The sequence below is a fragment of the Uncinocarpus reesii genome, genomic scaffold, assembly GCF_000003515.1.
Source record: "Uncinocarpus reesii 1704 scaffold_2 genomic scaffold, whole genome shotgun sequence".
NCBI lineage: Eukaryota > Fungi > Ascomycota > Eurotiomycetes > Onygenales > Onygenaceae > Uncinocarpus > Uncinocarpus reesii.
The window spans coordinates 1643972-1661535 of record NW_003052499.1 but is presented as its reverse complement, the minus strand read 5'-3'; the positions used below and the strand labels follow the sequence as shown (position 1 = coordinate 1661535).

General features: G+C 49.0%; 8 protein-coding genes across 8 annotated transcripts; 4 read left to right on the top strand and 4 right to left on the bottom strand.

The window, feature by feature from the left end:
* Positions 1-897: 897 nt before the first annotated feature.
* On the bottom strand, positions 898-2305 carry UREG_03537 (uncharacterized protein; the record flags this gene model as incomplete). The annotated part of the gene is made up of 4 exons (XM_002543974.1): positions 898-1139; positions 1217-1322; positions 1411-1950; positions 2000-2305. The coding sequence occupies 4 exons, from the start codon at positions 2303-2305 to the stop codon at positions 898-900; spliced, it is 1194 nt and encodes a 397-aa protein (XP_002544020.1).
* A 2804-nt stretch (positions 2306-5109) lies between these two features.
* UREG_03536 (uncharacterized protein) lies at positions 5110-5923 on the bottom strand (the record flags this gene model as incomplete). Its single annotated transcript, XM_002543973.1, has 2 exons — positions 5110-5540; positions 5602-5923. The coding sequence occupies 2 exons, from the start codon at positions 5921-5923 to the stop codon at positions 5110-5112; spliced, it is 753 nt and encodes a 250-aa protein (XP_002544019.1).
* Positions 5924-6099: 176 nt separating this feature from the next.
* UREG_03535 (uncharacterized protein) lies at positions 6100-7581 on the top strand (the record flags this gene model as incomplete). Its single annotated transcript, XM_002543972.1, has 3 exons — positions 6100-6486; positions 6648-6791; positions 6973-7581. The coding sequence occupies 3 exons, from the start codon at positions 6100-6102 to the stop codon at positions 7579-7581; spliced, it is 1140 nt and encodes a 379-aa protein (XP_002544018.1).
* A 228-nt stretch (positions 7582-7809) lies between these two features.
* UREG_03534 (protein transport protein sec22) lies at positions 7810-8790 on the bottom strand (the record flags this gene model as incomplete). Its single annotated transcript, XM_002543971.1, has 5 exons — positions 7810-7872; positions 7935-8340; positions 8405-8514; positions 8618-8652; positions 8757-8790. 5 exons carry the CDS (start codon positions 8788-8790, stop codon positions 7810-7812), a joined length of 648 nt encoding a protein of 215 aa, XP_002544017.1.
* Positions 8791-8998: 208 nt separating this feature from the next.
* On the top strand, positions 8999-10987 carry UREG_03533 (uncharacterized protein; the record flags this gene model as incomplete). The annotated part of the gene is made up of 4 exons (XM_002543970.1): positions 8999-9057; positions 9167-9362; positions 9421-9900; positions 9962-10987. 4 exons carry the CDS (start codon positions 8999-9001, stop codon positions 10985-10987), a joined length of 1761 nt encoding a protein of 586 aa, XP_002544016.1.
* Positions 10988-11893: 906 nt separating this feature from the next.
* UREG_03532 (uncharacterized protein) lies at positions 11894-12901 on the top strand (the record flags this gene model as incomplete). The annotated part of the gene is made up of 1 exon (XM_002543969.1): positions 11894-12901. One exon carries the CDS (start codon positions 11894-11896, stop codon positions 12899-12901), a length of 1008 nt encoding a protein of 335 aa, XP_002544015.1.
* Positions 12902-13341: 440 nt separating this feature from the next.
* On the bottom strand, positions 13342-14862 carry UREG_03531 (uncharacterized protein; the record flags this gene model as incomplete). The annotated part of the gene is made up of 5 exons (XM_002543968.1): positions 13342-13947; positions 14036-14106; positions 14165-14329; positions 14402-14487; positions 14555-14862. The coding sequence occupies 5 exons, from the start codon at positions 14860-14862 to the stop codon at positions 13342-13344; spliced, it is 1236 nt and encodes a 411-aa protein (XP_002544014.1).
* A 313-nt stretch (positions 14863-15175) lies between these two features.
* UREG_03530 (uncharacterized protein) lies at positions 15176-17321 on the top strand (the record flags this gene model as incomplete). Its single annotated transcript, XM_002543967.1, has 4 exons — positions 15176-15220; positions 15296-16342; positions 16419-16904; positions 16977-17321. 4 exons carry the CDS (start codon positions 15176-15178, stop codon positions 17319-17321), a joined length of 1923 nt encoding a protein of 640 aa, XP_002544013.1.
* Positions 17322-17564: the final 243 nt, after the last annotated feature.

Sequence of the window (17564 nt, the reverse complement as noted above, 5' to 3'; positions counted from 1 at the left end):
TGGGACACGGCTAAAAACATACCGTCAAAAGGTGAGGGTTCATGGAGTTCCCCTGTTGCAATCCATACCTAACAGTCTACAGCCTGCATCCACTCTTCGTCGTGCCTGCCAGAGGAATCTTTGCCAAAGGGGTACAAGCTGAGACGTGGCTTCACTAACGCAAAACTCTGCACGCTCGCTGGCCAATGAACTCCAGACTGCGAGATGCGGGCATCCCTGACCGATGCGACATGCGACACTCGTCCGTTTAAGTTACCTAGGCACATCTTGTCTGCTGCCAGGGACATGGTCCCCTGATGATCATCGTCGGATGGACAGCGCCAGACCCTCTTTCCAGGCACCCCGACTCCCTCCAAATCGGCCCGACGCAACCATCCAAAGGCGGGGGTCACCTTGACGATCTCCGCAACTCACCAGACGTGTCTGCTTTCGGGAACCTGACCCCGAGTCGACAGACAGTGGCACAGCTGAACGGGTGTGGTGGTTCAGCGGGAGGAGCGTCAATGGCGAGTGCGCTCACCGGCTACGGATGACCCCCGAGGCAGCTGGGAATGCTGGCTGACCGGAAGCTGCAAACGGTATTAGGATATGAGCCGGGCCGGGACTGAGGTTCTGGAAAATGGAGTTTAACGAGACACCATCGCTGGCGACAGTCGATCACCGGGGCTGACGAGTCAATTGCAAAAGTTTAGATATGGAATATCACCCCATAATCCCGGTGGCAAATACCCGCGTGGGACGGTGGAAAGTCTGAAGCTCACTATCAGGTTTGTTTTGTGCTATCATCCTTATTACACTGGATATTACTTGCTTCGCCGATATGTTTCGTGCTAAACACGCCTTGGTCCACTTCTGGCAGTGAAACTTGCTCTATTGTACATTATCTATCCTGATCTTCTAGAAGCTCCCGTTGTAAAGCAGACGGCTTGTGGTCTTCTCACCGGGGTTCTTGATCGCTCGTCGTGTCGCCAGCTGCTTAATGCGGTCGCATGCATGCTTTGCTCTGATTCCCTCCGAAGAAATAAGAAGGGCGGCTACTCCGCAGACATGAGGTGTAGCCATGGATGTTCCCGACATTGCCCCGTGGCGACCATTGGGCAGAGCCGATGTAATATTGGCCCCGGGAGCATAGATGTCAACTAATCCGGTGTTGAAATCGTTAGCAAGACGGCCACCACGGAAAACGAAGCGAGAGAGCAATGGGAGGATAACTCACGCCGAGCCCCAAAATTGGAAAAAGAAGCCTTCTCGTCATTAATCGTGCTTGCACCAACCGTGCATACTGATTTGACGGAAGCTGGGGATTCGTTGATGGCATCGCGCTGTAAATTTTCATGGTGAGCATTACGTCGCTCGAATTCTCAAAGTCTCTGGGGGCAATGGATTGATATGAGCCCTTCTTTTACGCACATTGTTGTTTCCGGCGGCCACACCAAGAAAGAAACCTGCCTCGACTGCCCTCTCCGCAGCTTCGTTCAGAGCCGTTGAAGTGTCTCCGGTCAAACTCAAGTTCATGATTGCCTTTCCAATTGTTCTTTTCTCCTTTGCATGCTTCACAGCCCAGTCCATCGCAGCGATAATCCCGCTGTCAGGGCCCCTGGAATTCTTTCCCAACGCCTTGACTGCGATGAGCTTTACCCCCTTCGCAACACCAAAGGTCTTGCCAGCTATAGTACCAGAGACATGGGTGCCATGGCCGTTCTCGTCTCCTTCTACTTCATCCACCACGTTAATGCCATATTCCGCGCGGCCTTCAAATTCTGGATGATGGATATCAATGCCAGTGTCCACTACGTATGCCACCACACCTTTGCCAGACGAGCGGTGGTAAATGTAATTGCGAAAGCCACGGAACCTGTGTGAAATTCTAGGAAGGCCCCAGGAGGGTGCAGCCTTTTGAAACTTCAAAATGCTTGCCTTAGCCATGCGGTCGGGTTCCACGAATTTGACCTAATACATGTTAGCAATAGTTTTCTCAGAGCAGCACTTTTTGACGTACATCAGGATGATTGGCAATATTGCTCAAGGTCTCATTGTCGAACCTCCCGCTGTACCCCCTCCAGCCTTCAATATCAAAGCTGAACTGCAGTCCATCAGAGCCTTGGATGCCCCGTTTTCCCTCATTTCCCTGAGGAACACTTGATAGATGGGTTCTGAAGTTCGATGAAGAGAGCCCATCTTTCATCACCACAATGTAGGCTCCGGGGATAACATCCCTTTCATTCTCAAAATTGAGGAGTTCTGCCGAGTTAACAGCCGATGCCACAGCCAGGGTGCTGGCAAAAAGTTTAAATAAAAAGCCCATCATGAACGACCAAGAAGATTGACCTGTGGGTGGTCACGAGAAACACAAGAATTGGGGAGATCTCTCGGGTCCTCATGGCTGAAGCGAGTCAAGGCGTGTATAAGTCGGGACTCATATAGTGTGGTCGATTCGGCTGTTGAGCCACCAAGACATGAAATGCAATGTTGTCCATTCTTCTGGTCTAGAAGCCTACATCCAAGATGATCCCTGACACTTCACCACAGCCCAAGACCAAAATGAGGGTAAAAAAGAAGAACCGAACCACTCACTCCACGAAGCCGGAGAAATAGGTGACATGGTGTTCAGTAGCCCAAGGAGCCATTATTCAAGTGGGGTCTCCGAGGGAAACAGATTGCACCGAAAATGGTTTCCTCGCTGCGATCGCCCAGCGGGAAACATAGGCGAAACAAGTTCAGCGCTTGTTTAATTGAGTGCAATGCAACGTTTCACCCAGGGCTTGCTGGAGCGGAAATACCCCTGGCGCACACTCGACTTGAGCTCATTTCAACGAATTGGAACCATTGCGAATCATGGCAGCTCCGTAGTCTCGTATGAAGCCATAACTAGCAGCCAGAGACCAAGAGACATCTCCAGCGTGTCGGATTCGGGAATTCCAAAAGTCCGCCATGTGATTCCGCCAAGGCCATGGGTTTTAGTCAGCGAGCGGAAACCCGGGATGGGCGGAAGCGGGATCATCACCCAATCAAAAGCAAGCGGAAGTGGCAGGGAAGCTGCCAAGCCGGAAAATGCTCGCCGCAAGGAAAAGGGGTGAAATCTCCGCTGTCGTTTATTAAAAGAGACGAAACTCCCGAATCATTCGACCCGAGGATTTTCAACCAAGCCTTATAAATTCAAGATGCCATCCCAAGTCTGGCTGGGATGTGAGTGAGACCATTGGACTTTCTCATATACTCTGATATATTTCTACCTCCCTTCAAGGTCGTCACCTTCAATCAAGTGTAATTTATTGGCAGCCGAAATCCTTTGCTCAATCCCTTTCGAAACGTCCTAAGTGAGTACTCTTCCAAGGATGCAATTCCTCGTTATCTAGCTAACCCTGTCTCATACCCCTGCCAGGCTCAATGGTGCGGGGCGGCTTTAATCTTCAGTCATGTGCGGGGACTGATTTATTGATCTCCAAATATCATCCATTTCCACAAGATTAGTGAACGAGCAGGTAGCTCCGACCACGGCCATTGTGAAACTATATAAAAAAGGTGAATGATAGGGATTGTCACGGGCTTCGATGCAAAATGGTACAGGCCGAATTCTAGGGACATGATAACAATTCGATTTAATCCGGACAAGAGCAATTGTCCTCTTTACAGGGACGATGGATCGTCAATATGTGAAGGATGCCTCGTCAAGATATCCGACAGCTAGGGTTATGTCCGCGTGTAACCTAGCAATAATTTCCGGTCTCTCGCGGTTGGAATCGTGGATATTGAGCAGCATTACGTGTGAGGTGATCGCTTCCTACTCCGTCCAGAGAAACCGAATATTCATTTTTCTATGAGGATTTCCCCTGACCATAAGGAAGCAACGATTTCATTTCTGTAAGCAAGGATACTCTGGGATGCTGAAATTGCATGGAATGATCACCAATCCACCACCAGTAATCTGTAGAACGCTGTAGAAGCGCAGAACAGAAACAGTGCATGATGCCTCGATAGTCTGACCTGATCATGGACCAAATACAAGAGTTACAAGAGTACTGCTCCCCACAAATTTGGCTTGTCTCAATACCAAGCTTGTGCACTAACAAAAGCTTGTTGATGGCTTGTTTTGAAGAATGCAATAATGTTCAATCCAGCTTGTTCAGCTGCTACAATCAGATGGGACTCTGTCCTACACAGCCTTATATCCACATATGGCGGCCGGGCTGCCGTTTATGCGAACCAATTATCACGGGACTGTACCGTATGTTTCTCTCAGCGAAATGTAGATCTTGCAGGTGTGGGCGTTTTCGCCTGTGACATAAAGGTTTTGCAATCAGAGCATCAGGAGGTATGAAATGATCATAATACCCACCTATACAGTAGATACCCTTTTAATTCAATTGTGGTAAGGAGGAGCGGTGGGCGAATCCACAAGCAGGGAGTTAGGGGCGTGATTGATTGAACGCATCTCTTGTGTACTCCGTAGCCGGCCGCGCCTAAAGTGTAGTCTGTAGTTTGTCTATAACCCTGAATGAGATGAAGAACATGGGGATGGGAACGTGTGTCTGTCATGTTTGTTTTGGCTGGGTGCGCAGTCGGATAATACGATGTTGATTTCAGGCATTTCGGAGTAAGAATCTAAAAGTGGCCATCGATTGCTTCTTCCACGATTTCATAACACCCAATGCGAGGGTTTCATGTGAATGGACAAACACCAGCATGGCGGCGGGGTGTTTTTCGGTCATTAGGGATGGTCGGATATGTAAAGCTGCCTCGATTTGCACTGCAAACCACAATGACAACCGCCGAGAGGCGTGGCAATTACTCGGGGTGTGCTAGATATCCTGGATGATAAAATTGAAGGGTTTAACAATCATGACTTGATGGGAGTCGAATATATCAGAGTAGCTTCCACGCAGCGGCGTCAGTAGGGCATCAGAACCGTCTTCGATAAGTTATGCCCCATGACGGAAACAGAATGTATTTGAAACAAGATGTGTCTTTCCTTAAGCCTCGGGTGCAGCAATGGGAAACGCCACCCGCCTGAAGAACAATAAGAAAGAGTAAGCAAAAAGTCGCTCAAAAAATGTAATATGATAAAGAGGGAGAAAGGCGGAATAGAATAAAAACTATCAGCCCAGGACATTATCTTGAAGGACTCAATGGCCTGTTGAAACCGCCCACCCGGTTCATGTACTGTCTATACTCCGTCTTCTTCTCCTTTCGAACTCCGTATATCTGGTTCCCGGGGACTTTAGTGTTTTGTGTAGATCGGAAATTCTTGAATCCCATTGTCTTCAACATCATTTCTTCCATCCCATCAGCTTCCATATCCACGTCCATATCCATGTTCGAAGCATCTTGAGGCCTTGAAGGTCGTTTTCTATCGGATCCATTAGGGCGTCTGTCGTCGTCTGGAGGTGCGCTCCGCCGTCCGGCGTCTTTGCGTTCCGACCTGGGACCGCGGGGCGGGGACCTTGTTCGCATTTTTGTGCCATTGCGAGTTGGAGAGCGGGAGCGAGATTTCGACCTAGTTCGAGGGACGTCCCAATATCGACTGGGCTTGGAATGATAATCTAAAATGTGGTAAGCAAATGTGGACAGTAGAATAGCTCGCCATCGATAACATTTACGAACCTCGTCGTGAATACTCCTTCTCACGGCTCCGATCCCGACTTCTGCTTCGATCTCTATCCCTTGGGCCACGTGCATCTCTGCCGTCGTCCCGCCGGCTATCTCTGGGTGCATCTCTAGCCCCGTCTCTGGGTCGCCTCTCCCGTGATCTGCTTCGGTCGCGTCTTCTATCATCCCTGCCATGAGATCGAGATCTCTGGCGTCGCTCCGCGCGTGATGAGGTTGTAGGTCGTTTCGCGTAGTCTTTGTCCCGCCTTCCCGGTCCATCCACTGCATCGGAAGCGTAGTCGGCTTGTTTTGAGTGTCTATCGGTCATGTCCCACATTGTCGAGCTGTCCATGCGCCTGGCGCGTTTGGCTGGGGGTTCCGTCATATTGGAGGATCAAATGTCATCCAGCTGGTTGCGGAACAGCGCAGGCAATTCGAGGTCCGGAAGAACTAAATGGATGAAGAGGGGTAACGGTATCCAGTCAAAAGCCTGCACTTGGTGAGCTATGCTCAATGAAATCCGTTGACAGATGCTGTAACGAGAACTTGTGCCTATTCACCAACAATTCCGATCCTTTGAAGCAACCTGCTGGTGGCTACGGCGCACACAAGGGACCAAGAGCGCAGTTTTTCACCAAAGCGCCGTTCGAGTCTATGATTGTCGGTGATCTCGGAGTAGAAATCATTTACCCTGTTAGTGATTCTCAGTATTTCAACCACTGGTTCATTGATTATAAGATGGCTCCCGGAAGTAACATATCTCGTCGTCGGGCGCATAACCTCCTACTACTATCGTCGCTCTTGAATCTGCGCGACACCACATCGCCCTTGACTTTGGTATTGGACTCTTTGGAGCAGCCAGCGACTCCGCTACTGAAAGAGTATATTCGACGGGCAAAGGTAAGGATATTTCGGACCCTTTTGCTTTATTCTCCTCAGCAGAACTACCACCGGCATGCACATTGTATAACACTCCATGTGCACACGTATTGACGTCCACATGGTTGCCGCGAATGAGAATATACCGCATGACTGATATTATGTATCTAATTTATCTGCAGCTATCTAAATCCCACATCACATTCGTGTCTTTTGAGACATTTGCACGTCCCGAAGGAGTAGATTCCTTCATTTCAGCCATCAGGAAGAATCCAAATGATGTGGCCAAAGAAGTGGTTTCGTCCTTTCCGCCTTGCGCAAATAAAGTAACTGATAAACGTAAGGCATGTCCCAGATTGAGATAATTTCTGCTTATATTAACTCGTCTACTATAGGATATGTTGTGATCATCGATTCGATACACTCTTTGGTTGCGGCAAGGCCATTGGCCAGGATGTCAATGTAGCTGAATTTCTGGGCAACTTGCTAAGCCCTACAAGTTCAAAGCTGCATATCTCTCTCATCGTGGTGTATCACCAGGATATTCCTGTGTCAGGCACTTCTCGTCCCTATACGCCGACGCTGCACTCTCTGTTGACGTACTTGGCAACCACCATCTTCACTGTCCATTCACTGCCACATGTCTTGGCCCGGAAAGCTGCAGCTGATAAAAGTATGGTCACGCCTGTGTTTGGTCTTGACGAAGAGAGAGAAGGCATTATTCTCGGACGACAAGATTCCGGGAAGAATCTCGGAAACCACGACGGAATTGTATTGGAAATGGAGCACAGACGAAAGAGCGGCAGAGGCATTGCTGAATGGTACTTTTTGCCTTTTCCGGCTTTCTATGCCCGAGGATCAGCGCGAGAAGTAGCTTCACTGCTTGACGATCATCCCCTTTACAAGCGAGAAGAGGAGCTGGGCCCAGGTGAAACAGAAGAAGAACCAGTGTCGACGTTTGAGCTTGGGCTTACAGAACGACAACGACGGGACAGAGAAAACGTGGTTCTGCCCTATTTTGACGCACAAAAGGGAGAGGGCCCCGGTGAAGGTGGGCGCATTCTATACGAGATGGGAGAAGAGGATGATTTTGACGAAGAAGAGGATGAAATATGAAACATCCTGTTTAGGGGAAGGGCAATAAAAGCTCGTTGTTGAGCCTGCGCTTCAAGAGCTATACGCATATCCGAAAGCATTCGAGAAGCGGACGGCAAAGGGATATTTGAAAAGCAAACTGCCGCTTGCTCCCCAGCCTGAAATATGACAGCGCTCTAACTGCGCCACGGTCCTCGGTCATCGAATATGAAGGTCATGAATGGGTATATTATTACAGGGCTATTCGAACTAGAAAAATCGCCACCAAAGCAGAATAATGATAAGCAGGCCAACAGCACCGAAGGGACCGTACTGCAAGAAGCGTGAGCAAAGATTCCGCGAGATTTCATGCGACACGACAGGAGATCGCCCACCTGTTTTATCAGTAATTCCCAGTTTATCCTCACAGCAGCCTTTCGATATTTGCGGCTATCTTCTCTTAATCTCCCGGACATTTCTCCCATGCGCTCCAAGCTATCACCTCGGTATAAGAGGTCTTCAATATTTTTTGTCATTACCTTCTTCACATCTTTGAGCTCATCGGTTATCCTATCAAGATTTGCCGAAGCTCGACTATCTTGGTACGCCTTCCTTTTACGCTGGAGATAGCTGTCAAATTCAACAAATGCGTATGGACGGAGGTTGGAAGATAGATATTGGGTAGGAGGGTATGTGGTGGTGAATTCGTTCGCGATATCTGTCAGGTACGCGAATGCGAGCTTTCGAGGGTACGAGCGGTCTGAGATGCAGAGGAAACAGATGTCATCCTTAATAATATAACTGTGAAGGAACGCCATGAGATATCGGTATCAATGCAGTTCGAAAATACTCTCGAGTCACCCACTGTAAATGGTATTGCCCAGATTCGATGCTTGCTTCTGGTTCGGAATTGCTATTCAATCGACGGAATATCATTTTCGCCTGCCCTTTGACTTCGGCCAATTGCGCCTCTGCCTAAAAGTTGTCAGCTGGAATGATTGAAAGCCCATTATGCGTAATCGTGTCGTGCAATGGGTGAATGGTATTCAGGGCTTCAGTGAATAGGGCCCTAACACACCTGTTCATCATCCACAGAGGCAGAAAGCATGAGACCTAAAAAATTTCATCTCGTCAGAAATTCCATCCTGCAATCCTTCTCTGTCCTCTTTCAACCTCAACCACCACCTCCGCTTCATGTTTCCAAGCTTGACACTCACCATCCAGTCTCGAGATCTGCGTTGATTTCACCATTTTTCCAAGCGTGGTTATTCCGCAAAATTGGACCTGCAAGTGACTTAACAAATTTCCCCCTATCTCTTTTACATCCGCGGTCTCAAGGAGAAAAGAAAAAAATAAGCAAGCTCTTCTTGATCAGCAACCGGACGTTCCCAAGCACTTGACAGCTGTGCAGCTGGGATTTGGGGAGTAGTTGTCATATTAGCTCCAGCAGCCAATCACAATGCCGCGTGGCGCCAAGAGAAAGGCGGCGGATGTGGGCAATACCGCACCTCCCAATCGGTCAGTTTGTCCCGGCTGAACAGTGGCCGTTGCACATCATAGCTGCCTGCGCACCTATTATTTCTCCGTTGGAGAGGGCCTAGCAATGCTGATATATATGTCTATATAGCCGCCCTCGCCGAGCTACTACTTCTTATAATGCCAAGGCCCCGAAGGCTCCGGCAGAGTCTTCAAAGAAGATGAACCCCAGTGGTGCTAGAAAGCCAGCTGGGAGGCGTTCAGGACCGGGGAGGCCGTCGAAGAAATGGAGTGAACCATTTGTGTTGACCAGCGACAAATCCCCGCTGATTGACATTGACTTGGTGGTATGTACTCTAGCTTCAAGTCAACCGTTTTGTTATAGGCTGCTGACAGGTGGCGTAGAAACTGCTCTCAGACCCGAGAGCTTGGAACTGTCTTGAGGAGGAAGAGAAGCGGGAGATACTCAGTTTGCTTCCTGACACCGCACATCCTGATCCCCATGGAAATCCCGAAGATCCTGACTCTAAAATACCGCCCCTACCACATGAATTTCTCCGCTATTCAATCCCATGGCGTGACGCGGTGCGTCAATTTCAAGTTGATTTACAAAACGGTAGATATGACCCGGAATGGCAGCGCCAAGCCCGTCAAGCGGTAAAAGAAAGGGCCGAGGGAAAATTCGATAACTGGAAAGAGGAGCAGTTTGAGCAATTCTGGGGCCAGAAGCAGAAAATTGATTGGGGTTTGATTGCAGGCGAAAGCTCGAAAATTAAGCTGGAAACCTTGGTCAAGAATCAGCTTGTTCAGGTGGGTGATGTTTGGAAATTTACCAGAGTGTTTGGGAGAGGTGATGATAAGATCCTTGTGGAGAAAGAAGTGATGGTAAGCTACGTTTTGCTCTACAACTAATTATTGGCAACGTGAATTGATTTTAATTTGGTAGGTCACTGGCTTCGATGGGTCATGCCTCACATTTGCAATTCCTTCTGGTCAAAATATCTTTCTTCGTGGACATGGATCTCACACTGGGGAATGTAAACCCCCAACAGTTCCCGAAAATCAAAATGAGGCCACCGATGGCTCGGACGGTGGTAAAGAGGCACCCTTACCATCCCGGTTTGCTGATACCGTGAACGTCAAAAGGGACGCTTCCCCTCGACTGTCTCACAATGGCAATCTTGTATCCACCCTACAACAATTTTTACTAGATATGGAACCCGACAGCCATTCCGGGAATTTGTCTAACGGGTTACAAACGGACGGAACATCAGGGTCACCAGTCCCCAAATTATCCACGGTTAACACTTCGCTTGACGAATGTGCCGATACTCCTGTTCACGATCTCAAGAAGAACCCCCTGGATTCTTTTCTGGATTCCGGGTCTGAACTTTCTGATTTGGAATCGGAATTCGAATATGGAGATATTGATGTCTCATGGGATGTTTACCGATTTCAACTAGACTCGAAAGCAAAAGAAGCCAAACACGCAGAACTTGAGACCGTTAAAACTTCAATAATTGATCCCTCTCAAGGCGAAGGCTCTATGGATGTGGAAATGGTTGAAATTAGGCCCAAAGACCCATCGGCCGATATCGCGGATCCAAATGCCTCCGTAAAAGTTGGGCCTTTGTCGGAGACTCCTGAGGCTACAACAACCAAAACGGATGTTTGCCTGGCTAGTACTGACGCAGAGCAAGAGGCAAATGGAACTCAAATGCTTCAGTCACCAGCCGAACTGACTCTCAAGAGCGCTCAGCCCGAGTCCAGTCCACTCGTGGCCCCAGACATTGTGTTTGGCGGCGTCCGAGGCCCAAACAGCTTACACACCAAAATCCTCAAGATTGACGGACGCATCACCAATCCACCCAATGGAAATGCTTGGAAAGACTTCCGCTGTTACAGAAACAACCAAGATATGGGCAGTCTTTGGGAAATAAGACAAGCTTGGTACCTTCGCACTCGCTCTTAATATGTGATTTCACTTGCAGGAATGCGGGGGTGGGCGTACTGGATTAGGCCTTGATATCATTTGCTTCTTCCTTGGCTACGGAGTAAGGGTTGGATCAACCAGGAACCTTGCGTGTTGTTGTATGTAGCTAACTAACTGCCCTGTACAACTAGCTGGATTATGTAACAACGCTCCTTAGTCAGTTCTATTCATCCACGGAGTATGTCTCCTAGGTTGTTATATATTTCATCTTCAACCTTTTACTTCCTCCAATACACAGTTGCTCAAGGGTGCACATTCCGTTGGCACACGGAGAGTGTTCTGTCGATGACCCAACCCTCGAAGCCAGCAGCCTGCGAGTCGCCTGACTCCTGATACGGCAAGGAGATGGAAAGAAGATGGGCATTAAGCTGAAGTCAAAGCCGAAAACAATATCCCAATCCATGTGCGGGGATGATGAACTTGGGTGTGTGGTGGCTTGAGCTATTGACGGCAATCACACCGATACTCCCAGACTTGAGAGATCGTCAGGCTCCTACAGCTAGCCACCGATCGGATCAACACGATGGCTTGACTTGAACTGAATTTTGTCAGATGAGATCTCTCTTCTTCAAGCTGCGGGTGAATTGCGATCGCCGTGGAGAATTTTTCCCACGCTTGTCCACAGGACCGGAACAAGGCAGCCCTGTATGCAAGGTGCAAATAGTCTTGCAGATTCACCTGTCAAACGGAGATCGAGAAACGAAAAACATAACTACCTCCATGGAGCATGAGGAGTGTCAGGGTCTTCAAGCGTGTATAAAAGGATGGATATTCCTGCCTTTATCCTGTTGTTTCAACCACTCCCACTTCTCCCTCATCGTCTATATCATTCTTTATCCTCCCGATATACAGCCGCTATCATAGCCCTTTAAGGGTCCTCGAACCATGCACGCTTCAGCGGCCATCTTCCTCACCTTTCTCGCAGGTGCGGCATTCGCCAAATTTCCCCCGCCCCCAGGCAAAATCTGCGACACCGACAAAGAGTGCTCCTTTGCTTGTTTCAAGGATGGGTGCATGCCAGTTGCATGTAATGGGCTGGAGTGTACTACCGAATCCGGCTTCCATTATAAATGGACCCAGGAAAAAAAGGACAAATTCATGAAGGAAGGCGTTTGCCGCACAGACCCTGCGACGGACGATCCCGATTTTACCAAGTGCTTCCGCCGCTGCGATTCCACTTCAGACTGCCTCAACGAGGAATACTGCAACTTGTCCAGAAACAGTTGTGAGCCAAAGGTCAAGGATGAGGAGGAATGCAAAGCCGATGAAGATTGCGAAACTCTATCATGTGTTAAGGGGAAATGCGGCTCCAATATTGGAAAGGACTGCAAAAGAGACGAGGATTGTCCTGCTGTCAATGGCGTACAAGGCACCAGGCTTTGCTCGAAGATCACAAAAAAGTGCCTTGAAGGAAATATACCAACAGACAAAGGCTGCACCGAAAATGCTCAGTGTGGGTCAGGATGCTGTAGCAAGGACGGCACATGCCAATATTGCAAGAAATGCAACTCGGACAGTGAATGTCCCTTTTCACTGGTATGTCGCAAGGGCAGCGACGCTGACGGACAGAAAACATGCCGTTCGCCCCCGCCGCCCCCGAAACCCAAATGCTATCGCCGTAAGGATTGCAGCGGCAAAGTGAGATGCTTCACAACCCCGACCCGAACCATCCCGTGCAACCCAGGAAACGGCTCTCGTGGTTCCCCCTGCACACACAGTGCGCATTGCCATGGACGGATGAATTGCTTTGACGGAAAGTGCGGCTACTTTGGCAAGAATTGCGGTAACAGACGCGACGGCTGTGGTTACCCCTGGCAAAAGAAGTGTTGCGAAGGACTTCAGTGTCGGCAAACTACTCCAGGCCGTATATCTGGCGAGTATTGGTGCATGTAAACTATCTATAAGTAATCTAATCATAATTTAATGAATTCATTCTCTTCGAGACTGCGCAAATTCTGCTCAGAGGGGGAATAACGGGTGAATATAAAAAAACGGTCTTGATAGCGGTCGTGTCGTTACGGCGGTACCTCGACCCTTTACATCTTCTCCTGTTAATAGTAGCCCTAGAACTCGTGTCTCTCATACTCAAAAGTTTAGGTTGCAAAAGAGGATTCTTCTTTTTATTCCAATGCAATTTCGGAACGGGGATTTTTTTCCAAGGAATATTCATCGAGAGGTTTTTTTCATTCGGATGCCTGATGCATAGAAACATGCACCAACACTATCTACGTCATATGTTCTAAGTTTCTTAGCCGTTTCAACCCATATTAGGGATTGAGGGAAGGTCTTAATGATATCTCTTACAAGCTAAGCCTCTCTGACCTCAGGAAGCCTCAAGAACTTGCTTGCGCAGTAGTCTCTTCGCTCACCACTCTCATGGCGTTTTCATCCGCTCCAATATCCACAGCGGAGCTACAAGCAATGAAATCTTCTAATTCTTCACTAACTGTCTTCAGCTTCTCTTTTACGCTTGCAACTGATTCTGCCCCAACTATATGCCGTGCCGGCGGGTTTTCATGGCCCCCAATTGCGGTTATAGCGTGTATCGTTTCTGCTGTGAGAACGTCTAAATGAGCCGGGCTTAACGGAGGATAAAGAGAAACTATATTTCCAGCGGAGAGAGGGTAGAGATCTGAGTCCACGCTGCTTCGCTCGTGGTGGGTTTCAGGATTGCCGGTGGATGTGGAAGATAAGGAGGCGGGAGATGGGCCGGACATAGGGGATTGAACGGGAGTTTCGACGTGTCCTGAGATGCCTGGTAAACGGGAGAGGATGTCATTCATGATCCCGCGGAATAGAGGCGCGTGGTTGATGGAGCGGGAATAGATGGGATATAGAGGGGGAACGCTGGTGACGAGGTTTGACAGGATGCCAATTTCGATATTGCATTGGAGAATAGTCACGCGAATGTTAAAAGGGGCGATTTCATATGCGATGCTCTACGTGAGAATTGCGGTTAGATAGACAATAAGACGCATTCGGGGTGAGGTTATCGTGATGCGGCCCCGCCTGGTGCAGTTTACTCACATCGCAAAACCCTTCGAGTGCCCACCCAGCAGCGCAATAAACCCCCAGTCCCGGCGTTCCTATGTGTCCCGCTATGCATGGTTAGCTAAGGCAGTAGATATAGTACAGATTATGGGGCATTTATCATACTGATTCCACCTAGAGCCATAATATGACCGGACTTTTGCTTGCGCATCTGGGGTAGTACGGCTTTAACCAGATTGACTGGGCCAAAGTAGTTCGTTTCGAATTGGTCTCTCACTAATGCTTGAGTGCGTTCGGAAACCGCGAGTTCTTCGACAGCTCCGATAATGGCTATTATACACACTTAGTACGAGCGTCCGCAGAACCGTGAAGCACGTTATAGAGAGGAGCAAGGACACTCACCTTGACTGGAGCAGCAAAATAAGATATCAACCTTGCCAAACTTAGCGACAGCCGTAGCAATGGCAACTTGGCAATCGCTCATCATTCTATTTTCAACGTAGCATGACCCGATCAGCCAACGTCCACTCGGGTAAAGGCCAGGCAAAAGCACACCTAATATCCAGCTCCACAGGCTCTAACCTCTCCCTGTACCCATTTTGGCCCTCCTCGGCACTTAGTTCCTCCAGGAATGCATCAAAATTCACTCGTCGCGGGTCCTCTCGCTCCGGGTTCGAAGGCGTGATGCCCGTGACTACATGGTCACCATGGGCCAGCAATTGACGCGTGAGCGATATGCCAATTGGAGAGTCGCCAGCAGAGAGAACCCAGACTCGAGGTCCATCATGGTTCGGAAATTGGGATGAAGGAGGCAGGGGCCCGGAGCCGGGTGCGAGGGGAGAAGGCGAGGGGTCGTCGGTCATCTGTTTGGATGGTGTGATGGTAGAAGAGATCGAGAGCCCATCGTGGTGGCAGAGGATATTTGGATCAGAGAGAAGCTGGCTAGGCTTCTCGACAATTGTTCATCTTGCGCAGACCTGCAGCTTGTTGGTGTTTGAAGCTTCAATCTAGGACGTCGATCCAGCCGATGCGTCAGTTTTGGTGGCGGCAACTAACCCGGAGCTAAAACGGTGCAAACAGCTTCCAGAATTCCTCCTCCAGCAAAACCGACCACCTCACCTTTCCAATTTCCCCCAGGGGTCGCTTTTCGACAACGCTCCCATTCAGACCACCAAGATGCCGGAGCAAAGGCAAGCAGGCAGAGAGCCGAGCTTCATGAATGTGAGTTCTTTTTATTGAAAAATCCCGAGCTGCGTGGCACGCGTCCGTGTTGGCTAACTGCTATCCGTCCACCAGTCTGTCTTCAAGACAGCTTTTCAGGGGTTCGCCATCTTCGGCCTCTCTCAGTTTGTGATGCAGAAGATCTTTCCGCCGAAACAAACCGGTGGACGCCTGGCTATCCCCACTTGGGAGGGGAGACCAGACCAGAGCACAATCGCCCACAGAGCAGAAGTGCCCCAGTTTGTTGCGCCGTTGTGGAATCAAGACAAATATGATTTGGATATCGAAATATTTCTTTCGCCATATGTGACCCTACCGGCGCTTGATAAGGTACCAAAGGATATGAAGGTTCTAGAAGTGACAAACTTCACTGTTGGCGATTGGAATGAACACAGGGAGGTTGCGACGGAAATCACTGTGCCAAAGGCAGTACAAAACAATGGGACACTCTGGGCTCACTTCTACGTCGCACGTTCAGGACACCAGATTGATCCCATGGAAAAAGATTACAACCCTGAAACTGCGTATCATTTCATTCGACCCCTAACCGAATACCTGCCTAAAAAGAAGATACCGAAATTGAGGAATCTTTTGGATACCACTGATGAAATGGAACCGGTGGACGAGTCCCCAAAAGCGGTCCAGGTTGGATCGTTCTATCACACCAATGTCACCCTCTCAGTGATTCCTGATAGTGGAAGTCTGAAATATCGGGCAATGCATCCTGGCGTCCGGCAGTTCATTCCATTGGAAAGAACCAGCGCAAGAGATGTTTCTGGGCAAAATGGATGGTACTATCCTATCATATTTGTCAATACATTTTGGCAGCTAAGGAGCCAAATGATTGAGCTTAACTCCACCGTTGAAACCTTACCCCTTCGTATTTCCTTGGATAATCTCAAGAATTGGAAGTTCAGTATCTATGCCAGCGTTGACGAGAACATGAAGCAGACGCAACGACAGGCGGCTTTCGGAGGCCCAGCTCCTCCCGGAAAGGACGGCACCGAATTTGAGATGGTCAAAGAGATTCTCCTGGACACGAACAGTTATCTCTTAGCGACAACTGGAATTGTCAGTATTTTGCACATGATCTTCGAGGGTCTTGCCTTTAAGAATGATATCGTAAGTCGCATCACCGCTGCTCACATTCGAATTAGTTCCGTGAAACTGTAATACTGAGCACCCCACGTTTCTATAGTCACACTGGCGTAAGAAGAAGGATGTCGTCGGCACGTCCCTGCGCACGATTCTTGCCAACATCTTCATGCAAGGTGTGATATTCTTGTATCTGCTAGATAACAGCGAGGGTACCTCCTGGATGATCCTTGCCGGTCAGGGATTGGGCGTCGCCCTTGAGGCATGGAAGATCACCAAGACCGTAAATGTCCGCGTGCGCCGCCCCAGCCCAGGTTCCCGCTTTGCGTTCCTACCATACCACGTTGTCTTCGAAGACAAACATGTGCTCAGTGAGACGGAGAAGAAGACCAAGGAGTATGACGAAATTGCATTCAAATGGCTGTACATCATTGCGGTCCCTTTATTGGTCGCATATGCGATTTATAGCCTCGTATATGAGACCCATAAATCATGGTACTCGTTCGTCATTGAAACCTTGGTCGGCAGCGTATATGCATATGGCTTTTTGATGATGGTCCCGAGCCTTTACATCAACTATCGACTCAAGGTAAGCAAAATTTCCTCACAGGCTTCAGGGAGGACTCGAGTTGCTAGGGCTTGGTACTAACGAGGCTTATAGTCCGTGGCACATATGCCGGGCAAGGCGCTGACGTATAAATTCTTGAACACATTTATTGACGACCTATTTGCATTCACCATCAAAATGCCGACACTTCACCGTCTAGCAACTTTGAGAGACGACGTGATTTTCTTCATCTGGTTGTATCAGAGTTGGAAGTACAAGGTCGATTACAAGCGCGTCAACGAATTTGGACAAGGTGGAGATGAGTCTGAGGAGACTGCGGGAGAGAAGAACCAGGCTGATGTTGCAAACATTGAGAAGGAGGATGAGGCTGCCGTCGCGGCTACTTCCTTGTCATCTCCATCCGGGTCATCGAAGAGTACGACCCGAAGACGAAAGTAGTTAAAAGATGAGCAAAATGCTGGGATGAAAGAATTGAGCCTTCCGAGATTGCAAGGGTATCTTCATGTACGTATTTTGAGATAGAGATAGAGCTGACTGGAGGCCATAACACGAGAATTCTGCGTCCTCTGTGGATCGGTTATTATGCAGCATGCACTCTGATATCAGGCCCGCTGGTAAGGGTTCAGAGAGATGGATGCCACGGTAACCTGGAGCTTTGGACTCCAGGGATGATGCTTTCGT